Source organism: Glycine soja, chromosome 8, assembly GCF_004193775.1.
Source record: "Glycine soja cultivar W05 chromosome 8, ASM419377v2, whole genome shotgun sequence".
Lineage (NCBI taxonomy): Eukaryota > Viridiplantae > Streptophyta > Magnoliopsida > Fabales > Fabaceae > Glycine > Glycine soja.
The window spans coordinates 11,634,461-11,657,015 of record NC_041009.1 but is presented as its reverse complement, the minus strand read 5'-3'; the positions used below and the strand labels follow the sequence as shown (position 1 = coordinate 11,657,015).

The following is a 22,555-nucleotide window of genomic DNA, read 5'->3' as shown; positions in this document are numbered from 1 at the left end:
TTTTCTGAATGAAGTTATTTTTTCATTTTTTATTTAATTGGATACGAGTTAGATCTGATTTGAATTTTAATTTTATACATTTTCCTTTTTTTCATTCTATCAAAGCGTATATATAAGTGTTGCATAGTAGCATTTTTTTAAACAACTCCATTATTATTATCTGTACCAATATTTAATTTGGCCTATTTGAAACCCCTTTTATTTTGTTACCCTACCTTCCTACTAGTACTAAATAAAAACTAATTATAATAAAATAACTAAATCAAAAATAAAATGCATCTCATACACGTGATGTTTTAACTTTTAACCTTTTACAAATTTTTAATGTTTGTTTCATGAGAAAAAGAGTTATATATTAATAGTATAAAAAGTTTTATATAATCATTTAATTATAATTCATAATATATAATAAATTTATTAATTTTAAAAAATTATCTTAAATAATTTAAATAATAATTTATAATTAATAATAATATAAAATTATTTTATAAATCATGTATAAATATTAGATTCTTAATTTATTACCGTACCTTCTCTGGTACTTTCTTTAACCTATTTGTTTAATTTCAGCATCCAGCCAAAATAATGGAGTTGTTTAAGAAATTAAATGATGAGAAATCTTTTGATATCTTTTCATTGAGGAGAATATGTCAAGATTGTCTTCTATAAATTTGTTGATATTTAGTACCAATTCATCTTAAGTAGTAAAATACTTGAAAATTCGAGTGTCGAATTCATAGAGATTTTGGTTGTACTTAAAGTGATATAAACTCAATTATTAAACAAATTTGAAGTAGAAAAGATAAAGAATTGTGAGAATGAAATTAAAAGGAAAATAAACAATAATTTAAATGTAGAAAGATGAATTCAGAATGTGATTATGTTGGGATCTAGCATACCAAAATTGTTTGTAATGCAATGTTAATAATTTTCTCTATCTAATGAGATCTATGTTTCCACCCACATCTATTAAGACACTCTATCTTTGGTTTCTTGTTTCTCACATGAAGAACCTAATTTATTTATTTTTTTTCTCTCAAATTTTTTCCCAAAGATAAAAATAATAAATTGCATTAAGATTAGAGATACATGAATTAAGCTAACAAATATCAATTTATTTCTAGCAATGATTTCATTAGATATTATTCCCCAGTTATTTAGAAAATAAGCATTTTTCAATGCATTATTCCTTAAACACTATATGGATGATCAGACTATAATAAACAGAGAAACATAGAGAAGAGTAATAGAAACAAGATTGCATTAGATAGATAATAAAAAGAGTTATATTACAAGAGTTGGCATGTCAGGCTCCCAATAATGGGGGTTTAGCCTCTCATAGCCATGACAGGCTTTACACATCATGAACTAATATGGATGGAAGAAGGGATTTGATGACTAAAAGAAAATAAGGGAGGAATGGCTAGAGAAGAAGGGTTTCCCCTATTAGATATGCTCAGACTTATATCATCTATAGAGAGTTATGAGACTCGATGTGTCTTTTCCTTCTGCTTCCTACTCCTTTTATAGGCCTAAGGTAACTTACTTTTCACGTTGACTTCGCACTAAGCGCGCACTCTCAGGCGTAGCGAGAATGGCGGTTTAATCACACACTTAGCGCAGTATTCGTGCTAAGTGCAATCTTGGGTTTTTTCGTGGGTCTTCTTCACGCTAAGTGTGAACTGGTCACTAAGCGAGCACGTGCGTTGAGCCAGTCTTGTGCGCTAAATGAGTTGTCCATTTCTTCCAAATTTTCTTCAGAGTGTGTTTGGATGGAGAAATTTAAAATTTTGAGAAATTTTAAATTCTAAGAATTTCAAATACTTCAATTAAAATTCTTTTATTTTCAAAATTTTGTGTTTGGATAAAAAAAAGTTAAAATTATGAGGATGAAAAAAAAAGAAAAAATATGATTGGTATGTTAGTTATGCGTGTTCCTCTATGCTCACACCGATATTTTAGGAGTTCAGACGATGTTTCTTGGAGAATATTGTAAGAAGAGAATTTCAATTTCTCACCTTTTAGAAGGAAATTGAAATTCCAGATTTTTAGTTGTTTAAAATTCTGTTTTAAAATTTCAAAATTTTAAATTCTTCATAAAAAGCATCCAAATAATGAATTCTAAATTACAGAAATTCAAATTCTTTGATAAATTACTTTCCTCAGTTAAAATCCTCTATCCAAACGCACTCTCAGGGTTTTTTCTTTCATTTTTTGAATCAACTTTCCTCCAAAGCATTTGAAATCTTCTTCTTTTGACTTCTGTTGATAAAAAATTACAAAGATATTAATTTTTTCATTTTCATTTAAAATAACAGTAAACCGAAGAAATTGTAAACATTCTTAGCCAAGATTAAATATCAAATTAACTCAAATTTTGCAGTTATCACTTCTCAAAGTTTAAAAATTGCTAGTAAGTTTTTTTTCTTAATTTTTTATAGATTCAAATGCAGCCACCAGTCGAGCACCACCAAAACACACACGATAAACCCATACCAAATGACCCAAGTTCAAAAATCAATGGAACCTTTATTGATGGCAATAAAAGCAAGGTGTAGGTGCACCACATGTAACACCCCAATCGAATCACACTTAAATGAGAGAGATTTGGAGGCTATGCATGTATGAGATTGTACAATTGAGAATGACTTAAAAGAATTAATCGATACTACATATACCAACAAGATGCATATACTTTTTGGTAGTCTATCACTGAAAAATTTCACAATTATGCATGTTCGACTTGGAATAGTTGTGGGATGAGTGACCTTTTGAGAAGTTTCTCAACAAGCATGTGAATGAGTACAAAGCACGCTAAAAAGTTTCATGTTAGTTTGTGGAGACAATCATTGATCCTAAAAGTAGTCGAAGCAGATTGTCGATGTCTCAAAAAGGGCTATCTATAGAGGGTTATGACCGCTGAAAGGTTTTGACCAACGAGGAGATGAGTAAAATGTCATCATATGAAGTGTCATAGTGCGTATCGTCGAGAAGTCAACAATCAAGAATGTTACACCATCCGCTCGACATTACCAAAAAGGCTTGTGCCTCTTCACCACCATCGATTTCAGTGTCGTTTGGAGGAGGAAGAGTTTCATATATGAGATGATTTTGTCGATGATGGCGTGAATGTCATGAAGGTAAAGATGGAGGATTTAGTGTTTTTTTTATCTTGAGAACAAAGGTTCTAGTTTGGTTGAACCATAAGAGTGCAATTCCAAGAAAATGGTCTTTAATGGTTTGGTTTAGGTCAAGACAAAGGACAATGTTGTTGTTGCATCTAGTTTAGGGTTAGTTAGGGTATTAGGGTGAAAGGGTTTGGGTTTCTGAAGGGCTGACCCTTGGTGTTTTTTTTCTTTTTCTTTTTAGTTGGTCTATGTGTAAACACCACTTTGACAATTTTTAAACTGCCAGAAAAGTACAAAAGTGACACTTGTTTCAATACATTATTAAACACCATTAAGGTTTAATTTGAACAAAATGACTTGATTGGAATGCTTTTAAGAATTAGAACACCAAATTGAACCGTAGTAATTTGCCTATAAACTTTTTCAATCCCTCTGAAATTAATTGTAGCTTTACTCCAACATTCTCTAAGGTTTTGAAGTACTTAAAAAGCCATTAAAATAATCAGTTTTATTGAAAATATTTATCACACATTTGAAAACCTCATGAATTCCCAACTATTTGAAAGTGAACTAGTTTTTGTTACAATTTTTTTAGGCTTAAATACAAATCTTATATTTTTATTTTGTTAAATCCGTAATTTGGGTCCTCCTATTTTTAAATAGAGATATTTGATTTTTTTTCTATTTTAAAAAATTCATAATTTGTAGTCCAATACTCAAATTTATTTACATTTATTTTTTATATTTTAATTAATTAAATCATTTATTGATGCTATCTTAAATGAATAGGTCAGATTTATGATTCAATTGGACCAATATAAAAGAAATAAGATGTAAAAAAAATTGAAGATGAAAAAACCAATATTGTTAATCGAGTGAAATAAAATAACTAAAATTGTTGCAGTAAAAAAGAAGAACTAAAGTTGTCTTTTTTTAATCCATGTGTCTATTTTTAAACTATTAATTTCAAAACTTATCTTTTTACTAGATTTCATGGTTGTCTATTTCCCTTTATTAATGTTAAGATTAACTATCGAGTTAAATTCTAAAACATTATTAGTGTAATTTGATAATGTTAACAAATTAAAAATCATTTTATATATGATTTTTAAAATAGTTATTAGAAAAAATATTAATTTTACGATAAATGAAAATTTATGATTAGTTTATTGCACAAAATACCTTAACATTGTTACTATATTTTAATTAAATTATTAACTATTTTTCAAGTAAATTGGATAATCTAGATAAAAAAATAAGATAAAATAAATAAATTTAAAATTGATATATTATCACCGTGGTTTTTTTAAATTTTATTCTATTAAAAATTATAATAAATATGAATGTTAAAATAATTATTATAAAATTAATAATCTTAACATACAAGTAAATCACAGTTTATAATAAATGACTATCAAGAAATATTTTGGTTATGTAAAATATTTTTATATTATTAAAATAGTTTAAATTGGAATTAAATTTAAACTGAATAATCTAATATTGATAAAAAAAACATTTATAATAATCAAATAATTTAATTACTTATTCAGTTTTTAGGCTAAATGGTAAATTTGATCTTTTTATAATTTCTTATCTTTTAATTCTTATATTTGAAAATCATCCATTTTGGTTCTCATATGTATCATTTTAATTCCTTATTGTCCTTATACATATTATTTTAATATCTTTTATTACATGTTTGACTTAATGTTAAAAATATTGCAATGTGCATTTTTAATAAAAGTCCAACGGATAAAAATAAAATAAACATAGAAACAAAGATCTTGATCCATTAGCAAATTTACTTTTTCTCATACATAATTTTGCAACAAATTCTCATACATACTCTTAATCTTTAGTCATTATATGTGAAACTCACATGAAGTAAAAATGGATTAAAAATAATATAATTATTAAAATTGGTGAGTAATTAAACTTCACTAAACTTACTTTTTACTCTATGCTGGCATGATTTTGTTCCGCTGCATAGACTCAATGTGATGGGATGATAATCAATAAAGTCTACATACGATCTTATATAGTATTCATTTTCGTATCTGATTTAAAAATAATATTTGTATTTGAGTTTATATTTGTGTGGGTAATAATTTTAATTTTTATATTAAAATTAATTAAAATAATTACTATAATTATATAATAAAAATTTATTTTTAAACAATCCAAACATAAAATTAAAAACATACACACATAATAATAATTTTTTAAGGAATAACGTAATATTAAAAATTAAGAAAATATACTATAAGTCATAAAAAACAAAATTATAAAAATAATTGTTCAACATAACAATGATTAAAACTATTGTTTTAATCACTTAACAAAAACTTTAATTAAAAATTTAAAATTTTCTTGTCTGATAACCATCTCGCATAACGATTTAAAATTTTTAGTCTCTAATAATAATAATAATAGAAATTAAGCACTTATAATATTAATCATAAAAAATATAATTATTTTTTATTATATATATTACCTGTCATACTCAGCATAAATTTACTCATATCCATATACACCTTCCCCATATATTACCCATTTTGGCTTACAGATATTTTAAAAAATATTGAGAAAATTCAAGTATACTTTGTAATCCCTACCAATAAGCTTTTTTATCGTACCGAATAAGGAGGAAAAAGACTTGACTGAGGCGCTGCAGCAATAATTGATGCCCTAGCACAATCATTGATCCCAATTTCATTATCAACAAAGTATAATGATTGGCCTGGCCACTCCTTGGAGATAACACGGTAAATTGGACAATTGGTAAACATGAGAAATTATAAATATATAATAAATCAAGATGAAATGCAAAATATAAGACCTGGGGTGTGTTTATTGGGAGAGAAAATGTCTAGAAAAGAATAATAAAATAATGTAAGATTTATATTTTCGTATTTTATTTTTATTTAAATTCACTTTTTTCTATTTCTTTACCAAACCGACTCTTAATTATTTATTTACTATCTTTATTTATTTAAAATATTTGATTAAATTAATTTATAATTATTTTGTAATGAAATTATATTTTCTAAATTAATTTCAATATATTTTATTTTGTATTCATGTAAAAATTTAACATTATTGTATAAATGTTAATCAATCAAATTTTATTATATGAACTTAGTAACATAGAGTCAAAATAATATTTTAGAAGAAATACATTAACTGATTAGACCTTAATTAATGTTTAGTAAAATATATATTTAATAAATTAATTTAATATATTTATTATGTATTTAAGTAAAAAAAATAAGTTTATTATATAAATATTAATCAACCAAATTTTAGTATATAAAATTATTAAACATAGAGCTGAAGTAGTAATTGTAATAAATATATCAACTAATTAGATTTAAATTAATGTTTAGTTTAAAATTTTGAAATTCACAATGTAATTATTATTCTCATAAAAAGGAACAAAAATTTAAAAGAAAAATATAAAAAAAGAAAGAAATAAGAATGTAAAATGAAAAAATATATAAAAACAAAGAAAGAAGGGAGAAGGAGAAAAAATAGTGAAAGAAGAAGAAAAATACAAGGAAGGAGGGAGGGAGTAGAATACACATAAGTAAACCTAATTGAATACTTTAATTAAATTTTTTAAAATTTAAGTTTATGTGTCGTATTCTTATTTGTATGGTATTTAATTTTCTTATTACTGTTACACCTAAAATTTCAACTCACACTTAGACTTCAATAATCTTTTTCTAAGTGTGAATTTGCCTCTCCCTCAAATTGTTATTTATATATATGAAATATTCTATGATCATTATTAGAGTCAATATATTCTAATAGACTTTCGATAGAAGAAATTTTTCATCTACATAAACTTTTAGCTGCTATCCCAGTTATAATTTATTTGTTTGAGTCAATCACCAAATCATATCATCAAATTTTATATCAACGGTTGAAAAAAAACAATCTCTCTTTATTCATAACAATAAAAAAAACACATCATAAAACAAAAAGACCAACAACACCATAAGAAATGAAAAAATAACAACTTTATTTAATGTAATTCAGACTTTCATCATTATATTTTCTCACAACAATTTATGAGAAGCTAAAGAAACTTACAAATAAAACAAAATACCAAAATTTTCTTATATATTATGTCTCTCCTTCGAAATAAATACACCCCCGAAGGGATATTTAGATTAGAAGCGAGAGTGGGCCATAAGCTCGTAACAGATAACAATAAAATACTAAATTGGATGAAAAGGATCCATCTAAACCATTATTATTAGACAACTGTCAATCACACAAATAAGGTACTGATGAAATTTTGATTGTACGTTATTTTAATATATAGATAGATAGATAGAAGATAGAAGAAGATAATATTTTTTTTTTAGAAAGATTCTAAATTACCTGCAATCCTTTTAACGACAGAGCAAGCTTCTAGGCATTCTTTGATACAACTTCCATTTTCCATGGGAGTAAGTGGGGATGGATGAAGAACAATTACGGTGGGCCTCTCTTTCTCTCAAGTTTCTGATTTTTCAATTTCTCTAATTTTCCGAACCCCCTTGGAACAATGAATCTAGGTCCCTTGAGAAGAAACTTTTTCAGCCAAAAACTAGAGTACTTGGGATATCTTCTCAAATTGTTCTTGAAATCAACATACACGAGGCCAATTCGAACTGTGTAACCAGCATCCCATTCAAAGCTGTCCGAAAAAGACAATGCATAGTAGCCCTTCACATTAACACCATCTCTGCAAGAGAAAGGAAAAAACAAAAATCACCACAACTAAATAATTCACCATGAACCAAATATATATGACTTGTACTTATATTGATTCTTTGTAAAAAAAAAAGTTTCAGAAAATAAAATCAGAAAGTATTTATTATTAACATTATAGGAAAACATAAATAATTATGTTAATTTTTTTTATACTTTTAATGTATCCTAAAATTTATAAATAATAATAATAATTCACTCTCACTTGATGACTCAATAAGCTAGGACTTTAAGATGACTATCATGATATTTAATCCTGATACTATCCTTGTGGGCTTGGTTGATTGGTATCGAGTCATTCCTTGATTCAGCAACACCTGAAAAAGAGTTATGAACATGTAATATCAATTTCTAGCAAATTAATATACAATCAACCACATGCATTTAAGGTAGTGTTACAGAAAATATGCTTCAGGTAACTTATGGCATGATGGACAAAGAAACAAGAACAATAGAAAATAAAAATTAATTTCTTAAGTAGTGACTGAATGATAAGGAAATCAGAGGTTTCATGATTGGATCGTAGGAATGCTATATTTACTTATCAAAACAAAATTAATTTGTGAAGCATTTACCATTTTCAGTAATGTAAATGGGTGGGTTCTTGTAAGTATCCCTTACGTATGCCGTAAGATTATGAAGTCCTTTCGGATGGATAAAGAGCCTATTCAAATCAGTCTGCACAACCATAAAATCTGGATTCAGTTTTAATGGAAAACATGTTCGGCATTCCTAAAAAAAAGGCATGTTCACCATCATTGGTGTGATTTACATACTTTTCTATACTTATTTTCACACTCAAACCCAATTGTAAAAAGTAATATGATAGAAAATGATAAAGAACAAACGATTTTAAAAAATGATATCAAATTAAGATATATATAAAGTAATGGTGTGCTTATCAACCAACCAAAAATAACATGAAATTAGGTTATGTCTGAAGTGTTTAATAAAATTATTTATTAAAGTAATTAAAGATATAAAATGATACAAAAATAACAAATTATGATTTATTTAAAAAGAATAATCAAAAAATTTTATAAATATATTAAACATAAAAGAAAGAAAATATAAAAAAAACTAAAATTAGAAACTAACATTTTGAAAAATACAAATAACATTTCAAAAAATATTATAAACTACTTAAAAAAAACTTATTTATCGGACCAAATTTTTAACTAATAAAAAAAATTAAAAATATTAAAATATGAAGGGAAACATAGCCTTAGTTTAAAAGTCTAACAGGAAATTGATTTTACCCGGGTCCCAACAGCTACACCATTCCTCTCCGCTGTAAACAATGGAAAATTTGTTGCTTGTGTTGGTTATGATCATTGTGAAACAAAATGCATAATGATTTTATACAGTTGTGCCATATGTGCATACTAGTGATAGAGGCTAGCATACCTGTGTAGAAGGTCCTATTGGTGCTGACTGGTGCAGCATATTCTGCAGAATGTGTGCTGTAATAATTCACACCAAGAAAATCATGAGAACCTTTCAGACTTGCTGATTCTGCTTTTGTGAATTTGGGGAGTCTAGAACCCACTAAAGATCTCAAACTCTGGGGATAGTGACCATATGTAATTGGATGAGCATACCTGAAAAATTGAATCTGTTCAATAACTCTGATTATGAATTAGTTCTTTTTGAATAAAATATCTATCATACAGAACACAATTTTCCAATTACATAGCTATACAAGACATTAGGTACATTTGTATTGCTTTTTCACTTTTTTTTTACATGAGAAAAGAAAGATAGAGTGATCAAATCACAATTTTAAAACTTGGATTAATTATCCGACTGGATTACTCATCAGATTGGTTATGCACTTGACGGGAAGGTTTGGTTAAACAAGTGACCTATTCTGGTTAAATTAGTAAATTAGTTTGATTGAATCGTTTGAACAAAAAATAATTATCTTTTTAAAAGAATGCAAAATTTTGATTAAAAAAATGGTACATAAAAATTGAATCAAGTACCTAAAATTTGTTTAGTGAATATTATTAAACTTTTGACACAATTAATAAATATATACTTATATTTTATGTTATTTATACTTCTTTGTACAGTTTAACTATTAACTAATTAATTCAATCAATGACCCATCAACCTATAGTGACTCGACTATATCAATGATATATCGGATTTTTAAAACTATCATCAAATAGTTCATTCAAATGTGTATAGATTATAGAATTAATATGGGTAGCCAGCTTTGTTAAATTTCGATAGATATCTAATAATTTTAATGTGAACAATGGATTGGCTTCAGTAGCATACCTACAGTAATGTGTCAAACCAATAACAAAAATGTCTTAAAAATACAAGATATTCAATAAGTGAACCACTAGTTACCAAATAGTGAAAGCTTTGGATATATAACATGAATGAGATCATAAGTTCTAATCTCAATATGATCATTATTATCAATAGTTATATTAAAATCGCCCGGGTTCCATTTTTAACTTTCACGTATCAATTTCGCTTTGCATTTGCTTTTTTATTGATGTAAGTTGCTTTTATGCTTTGTGCACCGTGCATTTGCAATGCACGGGAGCTACTCTAGTATAATAAAAAAGAGACTATTCAATATAAGTAATGTACATGACTTTTTTATTTTCTCTCCACGCTGAATACTAAGCCTCTCTCCTCTTTCACTCCTCCTAAAAAGCAATATTAATTACACGCAAAAAGGAGACTATTCAATAAGTAAACGTATACATGACTACTTTTTTTTTATCCACCGTAAAAAGCAGGCTTCATTTATGTTCTTCCAAATATGGATATGACGATGTTTTTGTTTGAAGCAACCCATTAAAATCGGCCTAGCTAGTGATAAAAAAGGTTTAGGTAGTATACACAAGTTCTTAGATTGAATTTTTTTTATTGCCAAAAAGATGTTTGTGTTTAAAGCTAACCTGGTATTTCTTCTTGTACAATGTAGCAGCCGTTCCATGTGCAAGTATTAAATTATGGGAGATAATGTAGGGTTCAGTGGCTGAGTCACCAACAGTGCAATTTCCGGCATATTTAGAATCTACCTGGTGCAAAGTAGCAGCATTGTAGCCAGCAAGGGCAAATGATCCTGGCTCATTCAAAGTCACCCTATGTTTGACTCGATCCCCAAATGTCTTGAAGCAAAAGTCAGCATAATTATGAAAATCCACCCTAACCATCATTAAAAGAAAACATAGTTACAGTCAAACTTACTTGGTTAAACAGAATGTACCCATGCTATAAACGTTTGATATTGTGTTCAATTTTTGTGGATAAAAAAAATATAATTGACTCTCTTCTTTTTATTGAGAACAAAAAAATAGGATATTATGCATTATTTACAAAGATGAGTTCTAGCAACATATTTTATAAGACATTTTTTATTATTAATTAAAATTTATTGAAAATTATAAGATCATGATTATTAGAACTAAGTTCAACTCAATTTTGTGAATTCTAATGCATTTTTAGGAATAATAAGAAATACATTCAAAAGAGTATGGTGAAGAATATGATACTGGTATTTTTCATTTGCAAATTTAGTAAACTTACACTATTTTTGAACTACGAAATCCCCCGTATTCATCTTCAAGAGCTTATGGCAAGTCCCAATGGAAGATAGTGACAAAAGGTTTTAAGCCTGCCAAAAAATAACGAGTTAGCAAGGTGGATTTGATGAATGGATGGAAGAAAAAATCGAGTATACGAAGAAATTGATCATTTTCCAGGATCTCATTGATGAGATTGTTGTAGAATTTAACCCCCCCAAGGGATTAACGGCTCCTTTGCCCTCTGCAGGGAATAATTCGATATTATGAAATCACTTTCTAGTTTCCACATTATGATGCAGCATGACAAGTTTTTTCTTTTCTTTTACCTGTACAAATTAGAGTCTAGGTAAAATCATGTTATATTATAATGTGTGGATTAAAAATAAATAAAATATTTATAAAAAATACTTTTTAATTAGAAGCTAAATATCTATCTGTAATCCTGAGAATTTAATATGAAACTGAATGTAAGCTTCAACTTATTAGGAATATATCTTACTTGGTAATATGCGGCTCCATGAGATGGAGAATCTAAAGGAATCCAGCCCAATTTCTTTCACTATTTTTATGTCACTCTGCGAAATTCTCTTGTTAGTTTAATCCTCTAAGTTAATATATATATATAAATTATTTTTTACAGGATTAATTGCATGCATTGAGATGATCAATGTTGGTCAAATTTACCATTTAAGTGTACCTATCGATGAAAAAAATTATTCGATATTTCCCCGGAGCTGTGATCCCAAATCTTGTCTGCTCATTCCACATAAAAAGAAAAGAAATAAAGAAATTAAAATGGAGAAAATGAACTATTGTATGTAAGGAGGGTAAGTCCTCAACCACACAAAAGTAAAGATGCAAATTTTTATAATTTTATTGGTGTGAACTATTCCAATATATATATATATATATATATATATAAAATAAGAGGAAACCATGCAGTGAAGGAACTATTCTGCATGAGATCGAATTTCAGAATCAGAGGAAGCATTTTTTTTAAGATACACTAATTTTCTAGCGTTCCAAATGCACCAACTACCAAGTGACTGCTGCCCACAATAATGCTGCCAAAATGCCAATAATGCATCGCTGAACCTTATGGCATAACTGTGGTCACCTGCAATAAACTATAAATCTGCTTCCAAATGAAATAAAAATGATGTGATAGGTACATCACAGAATCTTTTAATTTTATTATTATTATTATTATTATTATTATTATTATATTGCACGTCCCCATATTGTGAAAGATAGTGCAAATTACAGTAATTTTATTCAAATTTACTTTAATTACACATGCATTTCATTTTATTTTATTTTTATATATTACTTTGGTCTCCTTGCCTTAATTAATACCATTAACTAATGTATTTTTTTATTTATTGTAAAGCCAAACATGTCCCTCCCCTCTATTCGCAACATCCACTAGGGTGCTATTGTTGCCCAAAGACGAGCAAGATGTACGAGAATGGTGAGTGAGTGAGATATGTGAAAACTTGAAATCCAAATCCCTTTTTCTCCGAGTTCTCCCTTACCGGCACCGGCACCGGCACCGGCACCATTCCTCTTGTCCTCTTTCCATGTAAAATTATTATCACATATATAACTAAGTTTTTCTTAATTTTGATATAGTCATGTAAATTAAGTGAAGATTTTACACTTTCAAGATACCACAAATCACTCTAAATAATGTAATTATTACAAAATTCAATGATTTTATTAATTATATATATATATATATATATATACCATTCATAATTGAAGAATTGTGTAAAAAACCCTTAATAATGTCAATGTATTCTAACTAATTAAATTATTAATTATTATTTTTAAGTGAATTATATTAGAATATTATTGGAATTATATTAAGATATACTGTAATAAATAAGTTTAACTTTGATACATTGTTAATCTAAAGATTTTTCCAATGTTAATAAATTAGAAAATACTTTAAATATGATTTTTAAAATTACAAAAAATCAATTATTTTACTCTACATAACAATTTATGATTCAATGATGCTATTTAAACTACGCAAAATATTTTTATATTATTAAGACATTTTGATTAAATTATAAATATATAATTGAATATTAGAAGAAAAAAATATACGAATTAGATATTTTTGTATGATTTGTTTTTATATTGATAGGATCTGTCTCTTCTAAAATAAGTAACTCATTTTGAAGAGTATAAAGAATAACCTCATCCATAAATTATAAATAATAGTAGATATTATTATATACATACATATTAAAATATGAATATATTAATTAATTATTAGTTTTCCGGTTTTTTTTTTTTATCAAATTATTGTATGTGGACATAATTTACGCGACTGTAAGCCTTTCCTCTTACCATATTGAAGGAGGGACAAGACTCGTTGGTTCTGAATATTTTTTTATTGATTAAAATTTATTAAAAATAATAAATTTTATATTATATTTAATAATTTTTTATTCTAATTTTATAGTTTTCAATAAAAACAATTTAACCAAATTAAAAAGGGTGTGATTAAAGGTTTTTTTTTTTTTTTTTACAGAATGGTTGAAGGAATTTATTAAATGACAATATGTATTCTTACCACTCCTTGTTCTATGAATTCAGGGAGTAACTTGAAATGACAATAGTATTTTTAGGAACTTTTTGTGATGTAAGTTTTTTTTATTTTTGGTGTAGATATTTTGAGGAACTAAATTAACTATTCTGTGAGAATTTTATTTCCCAAAAATTTATTTAAAAAATAATATTTTTAACAACATTTTAAAAATCTAACTCTTCATGACTTACAATAATAATAATAATAATAATAATAATAAGAAAACAACTCTTCATCACATGACATATATAACGATCCCAATTGGATTGTCCTGATTGAGATTTGAGAAGCATGATGCTTCGGAGACAATAATAAGGGATGGCCTACTCAACTGCCCTTGTACTGTGAATGTGACTGCTGCGTCCCACAATCACGTACACTCTTCACTAATCAACGTCTTTTAACAGATAAATAAATAAGACTACATTCGCAATTTTACAAAGTCTAAAATATCTTTTAGGTTCTTAAATCAGTAAATTTTATTTTGGGTTTTTAGTAAATATTTTTTATTGAGTTTTTAATAAAGTAAAAGTTTTTTTTTTATCTTTGATGATTGTTTATTTATGATAAATTAGTAAATTTTATTTTAAATTTTTAATAAATTAAGTTAAAATACAATTTTAGTGGCCTTTATTTTTTTATAATTAATAATTTTAGTCCCTTAATTTTAAAATTAATACATTCAATCCCTCAATTTATTTAAATAAGTAATTTTAGTTTCCAATTCAAATTCTAAAGGTTTTCTATCAATTTATTAACGTTGACGGGCAAAATTTTAGTTTTTATTTTATTTTAAATATTAAATAAATAATATGATTTATTATACATTATATATATTTAGTAAAAGATATTCAATTCCTGAAACCCAACCTCAGCACCGCTCTGCCACTTGCAGATCTTCAATTGAGTTTCTCCGGCAAAGGCTTTAAAGTGAAATAATCTTAATATAGTAGTTCATTTTTCCTACTACTGCAAGTAAGAAAGGAATGAGGTTTGAAAGAATTTCAACAATGGTATTTTAAAAAAAGATCAACCACAAGGAAAAACTACCCAACTTCCCAATCATTAGCATCCATTAAAATATTCAAAAGCTATCTAAAATTTTAGATTTGAGAAACCCACAAGAATAATGTTCATAGCCATTCTAATATTGGAGATCGCTTTCCAGGGGTGTTGTATAAAATTTGGATGGACTAAAATCACTGAAAATTAAAAAATTAAAAAATTAAAAATCTTAATTTTAAAATTGAGAAACTAAAATTATTAATTGCAAAAAATAGAGGAACTTAAATTTTTTTAATTTGTTATTATTTCATATCAAGTATTTTTCAAAACATCTATATAGTTATTTTCTGAGATATTTTGCAGTCCGGCCTAAAGTCATTTTCTCCGGGATAAAAGAGTCCTCCAACATAGTCAGAACCCTCTCTCTGCACATAAGAGAGACCCACAAACTAACGCCCCCACATTGCTCAAATTGCTCGCAAATTTAATGAAAAACTTTTTTTTTCAACTACCTTTTCACGTTCTGGTCTCACATTTTCTATAAAGTCTTATATATCTGCACATGGTTTTTAAAAAACATTAAAACCAAATTGTTAACGTTGCAAAGGCTAACGTTTTAAAAAAAAAAACTCATTCAAATCTCATAAAGCAAATATATTATATCATTTAGATTTAAATATCTTTTTAATTCTTATAATTTAACCTTTTTTTTTTTTTACTTTTTGTTCTTACAAAATTATTTATTAAATAGGAGATGCAGTCAGCACTCAGCACTCATAGAATCATCTGGTTGGAGAGAAGTTCAATCATATGACTTCCATTGCCTGAATCTATTCTTCCTTTAACAAGTTGCTTCTTGTTGTCATCAACCATCACCAGTGAATTTGACTGACTAAACCTAAACGTAGGAAGTGACCTGACATCTTCTAATGCACCTTCTCTTATGCTCATAGCATAAGCTAGTGCTAATATTGGAATGATGCAGAACGAGCAAACAAAATTATACATGCCATCGCAATGGAAAGAAAAATATCTTTCTATATTTTCTTCATAAACTTGAACACGATTTTTATTATGATTCTTTTTTTTTTTGTCGATATTCTAATTTGAGGATTAAAGAAATGGATAAATAAAATGTTAATTTCTCATATTCGAGTGTATGGCATTTCATTGATTTTCCAGGAAAAAAATAACTAATTAACTTCAAAAGTAAAACTATCCACTTCATTCCAACTCCTTCAATTCCATTTTCCGAAGAGGAATTCCATAATGGAAACTTGGGAGGGAGGAGGATACCAAAACACTCATGATCTTGTTCGAACTAACAAAATACCCATTATAGGAAAACATGTATAACCATCACAGATTTCTCATATTACAAGCTAGTTAGTGTAGCATAAACTTCAAGTTTCCTGTGCAAAAACCATAGCACCACGAAGTTCAACTAGTGCCACTGCTTCATTAATCGCATCCATCACTTCTGGCTTTCCCCCACTCACTGCTTCATCCATTGGAGTCCTCTCGTGACTGAGAAAGGTGCATTGTCAAATAAGATGCATTATAAAAAACTCTGCGCACATCTTAAAATGCTTGAGGTGATATAACAAACCTGTTTAAGACACTAACATTAGCTCCAGCCATGATTAATTTCTTCACAGCCTGAAAAGTATTTGCATGTTAAACAAAACCATGACCTGAGAAATAATAATAGAATAAGACGTGTCCTTGGAAGAACACATTAATTACCTCCACATGCCCATTGAGACATGCCCAATGAAGAGGTGTATTCTTTTCCTCATTTGGTGAATTAAGATCCTGTTCACACACAACCACGAGTTTTAAAACTTCTATGCTGTGTTTGGATGTTTAAAAGTGAAAGGCGAGCGATGCAAAGGGAAAGGACAAAACTTAGATGTAGTCACTTAAATGCTTTTAGATCTTTTCTCCAATTAGAATTGGAATTTCACCTCAGTAATTCGCATAATAAAGGATTTGTGTTGAAGGTCAACATAGGTTTCAAGGTAAAACTTCAATTTTGATTTGAGAACATCACAAAAAGTATCTAAGAAAATGCATTTAAGTTTTATTCAAAGGAAAATTGGGAAAGAAAAAATGGGGAGGAAGGAGATTGAGGGAAGGAGTCAATGAGTGTTATTTTCTTATATTTATTTAAAAATAAAGCCTTTCCCCTCTCTATCTTCAATTTGATTCACTTTTCTCACTTCTCAGTGAAGCCTCCATTGGTATTCTTCTTACTTGGCCAAACCACCTTAAGCAAATTTCCATCATCTTCTGCTCATTAGATATTTGTCCAACTATTTTTAGGATACATTCTAAGTACATACAAATATAACTAATTGATGATCCACAGGTTGGTACTGAAGTCAATTGTTCAACCAATGCCAATATCTTATCTTGACAAATGTTGCAGCCCCATGGTACAAAGGAGTGACCTTCAAATCAGTTAAAAATGGACTCTTCACAATTACCTGGCTTAGGACATGACATCTTTTTAGTTTATGTAGGATGGATGATATGGATTTATTCACATACTAAGAAAACTTTATGCAACATGACTGTATAAAGTGTGTATGAATGTTGTCAAATAGAGTTAAATGTAAAAACAACACTAATCATGTCCTGTGTTGTGAAGTGGAACCATCATTCTTATAAAAAAAATCTCTCCAATTTCTCTTATTTCAGTAGTCTACACAAGTCATAATGTATGAGCCATGGCTTGAGATGGTTTTACTTGTGTGGGACAGACATTGAAATTCTTATAACTCTAGAAATAACATAAACATCTTTTTGTTTTAATTTAGACAATGAATTATCATCAGATACAAAATCAGAGCATGGAATTACTCAAGGAAAAAGCTGGTAATGCCCAATGAAATGATTTGCTATCAGACAGCTTCAACGCTAACAGATGGAGGATGCCATATTAGCATGCTGGACTTGGCTAACCAATCTCGAAAAAGGATTTGAAGTGCCTTTCCACCACAGGTCAAGTAACATTAGGGAGGGATTTGTAAGAAGGGGGGTCTAGTGTCTTAGCTGATGGGCTAATCTATGGTAACTATACGGTCAGTTATATGGTTCCTTAATTCGTGCTGTATAGTCTGTATTATGGAACCATATTCCTGCATTATAGAAGGGCTGACTTGTATATATACTAGTACCACTTGTACTGCTTTTATTATAATATATATAATATTATTTTTGCTGATAAAAAAAAAAACCAATGACTTATTCAGATCATAAATTTCCAAGATCAAATGAAGAATATTGGTAAAAAAACTACTTACCACCCCTCTACTGATTAAATACTCCACAATATCAATATGTCCATTAGCTGCAGCCATATGAAGAGCTGGATGCATACATTACAGAAGCAAAGTCAAGCACATAAGAAATATTGGGTCATAACTAAATTATTTTTCTGAATTGGTCTAAATAACAACAACAAAAGTCTTATCCCACTAGGTAAGGTCGGCTACATGAATCACACAATGCCTTGGGCTCCCTCTTAAACAACTTTCTCCGAAGTACTTCTTTGTCTCACTCTCCCCTAAACTCTGAATTGGTCATTAGACAATTATTTTCTCCTTCAAAAACTATTTTATCTGCAGTTTGGGTTCTCAATGGTCTTCGTTCTAATTGAAAATCAACTAATTCAATCAATATGATCTTATGAAATAGGCTCTTTCATTACAAACCCCTATATCTCATGATCTCATCCATGACAAGCTTCAAAGTCAAAATCTATATAACCATAAACCAAAATCTACCATAACATCTTTTTAACATATCAATGTAACCACTCATCATATAATCCACTCTAGTTTTATTTAAAATTGAATTCAACTAAAAATATAGAAAGGAATAAAAAGTTATAGCAAAAATCCACCATACCAAAGGACAATAGGATAGCAGTAATTCTACTACTGCATCATAAGTTCATAGCAAAGAGCAATATTTTAATGAAGGGGAATGGTACTTCACACCAACATAGGTCAATCCTAATGATGAGGCGAAAAGAATTAGGGAAGACTCAAAACTATCTCAGATTCCATGAATGTAAAGTTGATTCTTTCAACAGTGGGGAATTGTTTGAAATTAGCCATGAGCTTGGGATACAGAAATATTTGACGTCATGAATTGGATTCTGTTGTTGTGATCCTAAACTCCTTGTTGAGAAAGGAAATGACAAGAAAGTAGCTTGGCAACTACACAGATAGATTATCAGCAACTTAAAGAATATGGTTAATTGGAATTACAAGATAAAGTCACCCATATTGTTAATAAGTGTTCTGATAGGCTTTTGAAATATAGCCAGGAGGTTTTAAAAGAGGGTCTGGCACTGCAGTTGTGGCTGCAACGTCAAGATTTCAAGGTCTCAATAACTGCATCACAATCGCAATTTGGCAATTGCTGGCACATCAACCTTAATTTTCCACAATATCAAGGATCATAACAAAGCTGCAATCATGGCAGCAATTTGAAGTCTCGTTGCACAGAAGCATGAGGACTTTGCTGAGCTTAGCAGCTTGATTTTTTGTAATGCTCTGCCAATGTCTAGCGCCCCCCGCATTTATCCAATATGCATAGAGTTGTTTTCCTTTTGCACTTGTGAAGTGCCCCTTCAATTAATCCACTCTCCACCCTCACTATAGCATTCTAATTTCACACAACCACATGAACACTCTAGTTTCATTCAGATTGAACCTAACTGAAAAACCCTCACTATACACCAAACCGAGCATACATTCTAACAAACTCTACCCTCAATCACCAACCTCTCTCTCACTGTAATCAACAGCACTACCACCAAACCCCAAAAAAACTTTATTTCAGAGTTAATTTCACACAACTTTGAAATATACCTGTCCTCCCTTGTTCATCCTTGGAATCAAGAGGAACACCACTGGCTTCTAAGCTCTTAACATCATCCATGTCATCGTATCTTGCAGCCTATGAAAGCATTACCAAAATTCAGTATAATCAATCAATCACACCCAACAATAATATATACATATGATTTTTTTTTTCTTTTCTTACATCAAGCAATGCTTCGATATTCTCCGACGTCGTTTCGGGACGAGCATGAAGTGTCGTGTTGGCCTCCGCCGCACCCATTCACTCCACAACAAATGTTGTTGTGTTGTACCTAAGTTAAGAATTGAATTTAATTGTGCAAGGATAATTATATAAAAACACGGAGTCAAACTAAAAAAAAAATCATGTAAATCAGAGAGAATCCATCCAGATTATATAAAAACAAAAAACATTGACTCTTGTTTATGATTCTCCTGAGTCCTTCACATCCTTTTACACAAAAATATGGAAAATTTATAGCATTAAATTGTGAAAGTGAGAGAATAACAACAAAAAATAAATAACCAGCAGAGAAGTGGTTAGCTTACCGAGTAGGAGGAAGGGTGAAGAGCAGCTCCGGCTTGAGATGGCTTGGCCGCCGCGCAGTGCGTACCCTAATGTTAGAGATTGGTGAGGGTGCTGTGGGATCATGAAAACATTAAAGAGAATTATTTTTCCAAGGAATTTTAGATTAAAAAATTATAATTCTTATTTTTTGGTATGTAATTAATAAAAAAAATAGTGGAGAAATTATTTTACACGTTCAGGAATCATCATTCACATGTAGCAAATATATATATTATACGCCACTATACATTTATATAATAAGTCTAGGTCCAAGACTTTACCAAAAATTAGCAAATTCACATGAAGGATATTCGGACTCGTGAATTAGCAAATTACTTCCTAAAGTATACTTAAAGCAAATACATATATTTTATATAAGAAAATGAAATCTAAACCAAAATTACTACAAATGTATCATTATATATATATATATATATAATATACATAATAACTAATCAGAATCTTATATACATATATTGGCATATAAGAAAAATATATATGCGTAGCCATAGGAATCCAGCCATGAAAAATTCGGCCGAAAAAAATGAAATTTATATCTATAATTCAAAATAAATTAGAGAAGTCATGCATTCTAATTCACAACAGCTTAATTCCGTGTATTGTAACATCATCTTGGAAATTAATCACAAAAATTTCATAATTATTCTAGTAGTAAAACATTATTTGACATAATTTATCATTGGTAAAAAAGAGAAAATGTTATGAATATTTAAACAAAAAATTCACCACTTCAAATAAAATTAAACTTATTTGGGATTTCTCCAACTGTCCACATCAAGAAAAAGGTATACAATAGAAGGAAAAAAGAGAAAGCACACTCCCCTTACCTTGATTATGTGTTCCTCAAAATAAAGTAACGGAAACAACAATCCTTTATCCTTCCTCCGTTAGCAATTTTGACGGCACGATCCCCAAAGGAAGCAAAAAACAAGAGACGGCGTAAGAAACAAACTAGGTTTTTAGAAAACCTGTCAGCTTTTATAATTGAACTGAGGTTCCCAAGACTAAAGGCTCAAAAACATTTAACCCAAATAATTTAATTATTATTATAAAAATCAAATAACATTAAATATTTAATAAAAACTAATATATTTTATAAATATATTCTATTTTGTAAAAAAAAAAATGTTACAGAAGCATATGGCTAGAAGGTGGTTCTTTTCTTTCATCGGCTTGTGGGTATATGAGCTTGGACATGAAGACGTGGTTTCGTCTTTTATTTCCTTTTTAGTGTTATGTATATAGTTTTGACACACTCAAAGTTTATGTAATATATTTTTATAGAGTTGTTTATGTTATATGTATGCTTTGAAGAGATTTGAGTAACTCGATGATTTTTATAAAGGTTAGACTCTTTAACATTTTGAAATTTGGCTTTAATATTTATTACACTTAATAAAGGATTCAAACTTTCAATCTACACAAGTTCCAACCTTACTAAAAGACACTAGTTGAAATATCAAATATTACACTAAAAAGGAAATTGAATAGTGTTAGATAAAATGGATAATGTTTTCACAAATGAGTTCAAATAAGATGTTGAAAACATTTTTCTAAAGTATCGTCCAACAAATACAAAAAAAATTAACAAAGATTTTTAGAAGTAGAGATATTCTCAAGAGAATATAAGTTGATAAACACTTATTTTAGATTGGTTCATTTAATCCGAGCTACCTCTAGTTTTCCTTTACAACATGTAAAGAGTTCCGCTAATCAAACTGATTACAAACAAATATTCTGATTTGTCACTTGTTAAATCTAGATAGTCCAATATGTTATATTTGGATGATCCAAAAATACTCATAGTTTTGATAATAACAAAGTTATAATTAACCAAATATACCTATATCTAGATGACTTTGGGGTTGCGTAACATCCTAGTCATAAAGAACTCTATCGACTTTCTCATCAAGTCACTTCATATAAATTGTACTTGTGGCTTAGGGGATTCTATGCTAACCAAGCCTATAACTCTTATATCTGAGTTGTTAGTGGATAATAACCACTCAACCACCTAGCCTAGTAACTCAACCAAGAAACCT

At 28.6% G+C, this 22,555-nt stretch overlaps 1 protein-coding gene and 1 pseudogene across 2 annotated transcripts; both read right to left on the bottom strand.

Annotated features, from left to right (window-relative positions):
* Positions 1-7,356: 7,356 nt before the first annotated feature.
* LOC114421090 lies at positions 7,357-16,055 on the bottom strand (annotated as a pseudogene).
* Positions 16,056-16,169: 114 nt separating this feature from the next.
* LOC114421976 (ankyrin repeat-containing protein P16F5.05c) lies at positions 16,170-20,613 on the bottom strand. 2 transcript variants are annotated; one of them, XM_028388134.1, is made up of 7 exons: positions 20,474-20,613; positions 20,109-20,217; positions 19,934-20,021; positions 18,356-18,420; positions 16,794-16,862; positions 16,657-16,706; positions 16,170-16,574 (listed from the first exon to the last, which is right to left on the bottom strand). In XM_028388134.1, exons 2-7 carry the CDS (start codon positions 20,184-20,186, stop codon positions 16,451-16,453), a joined length of 474 nt encoding a protein of 157 aa, XP_028243935.1. In that variant the 5' UTR covers positions 20,187-20,217; positions 20,474-20,613; the 3' UTR covers positions 16,170-16,450. The 2 variants fall into 2 exon arrangements, with proteins under 2 accessions (XP_028243935.1, XP_028243936.1); XM_028388135.1 differs by lacking the exon at positions 16,794-16,862.
* Between the last annotated feature and the right edge of the window lie 1,942 nt (positions 20,614-22,555).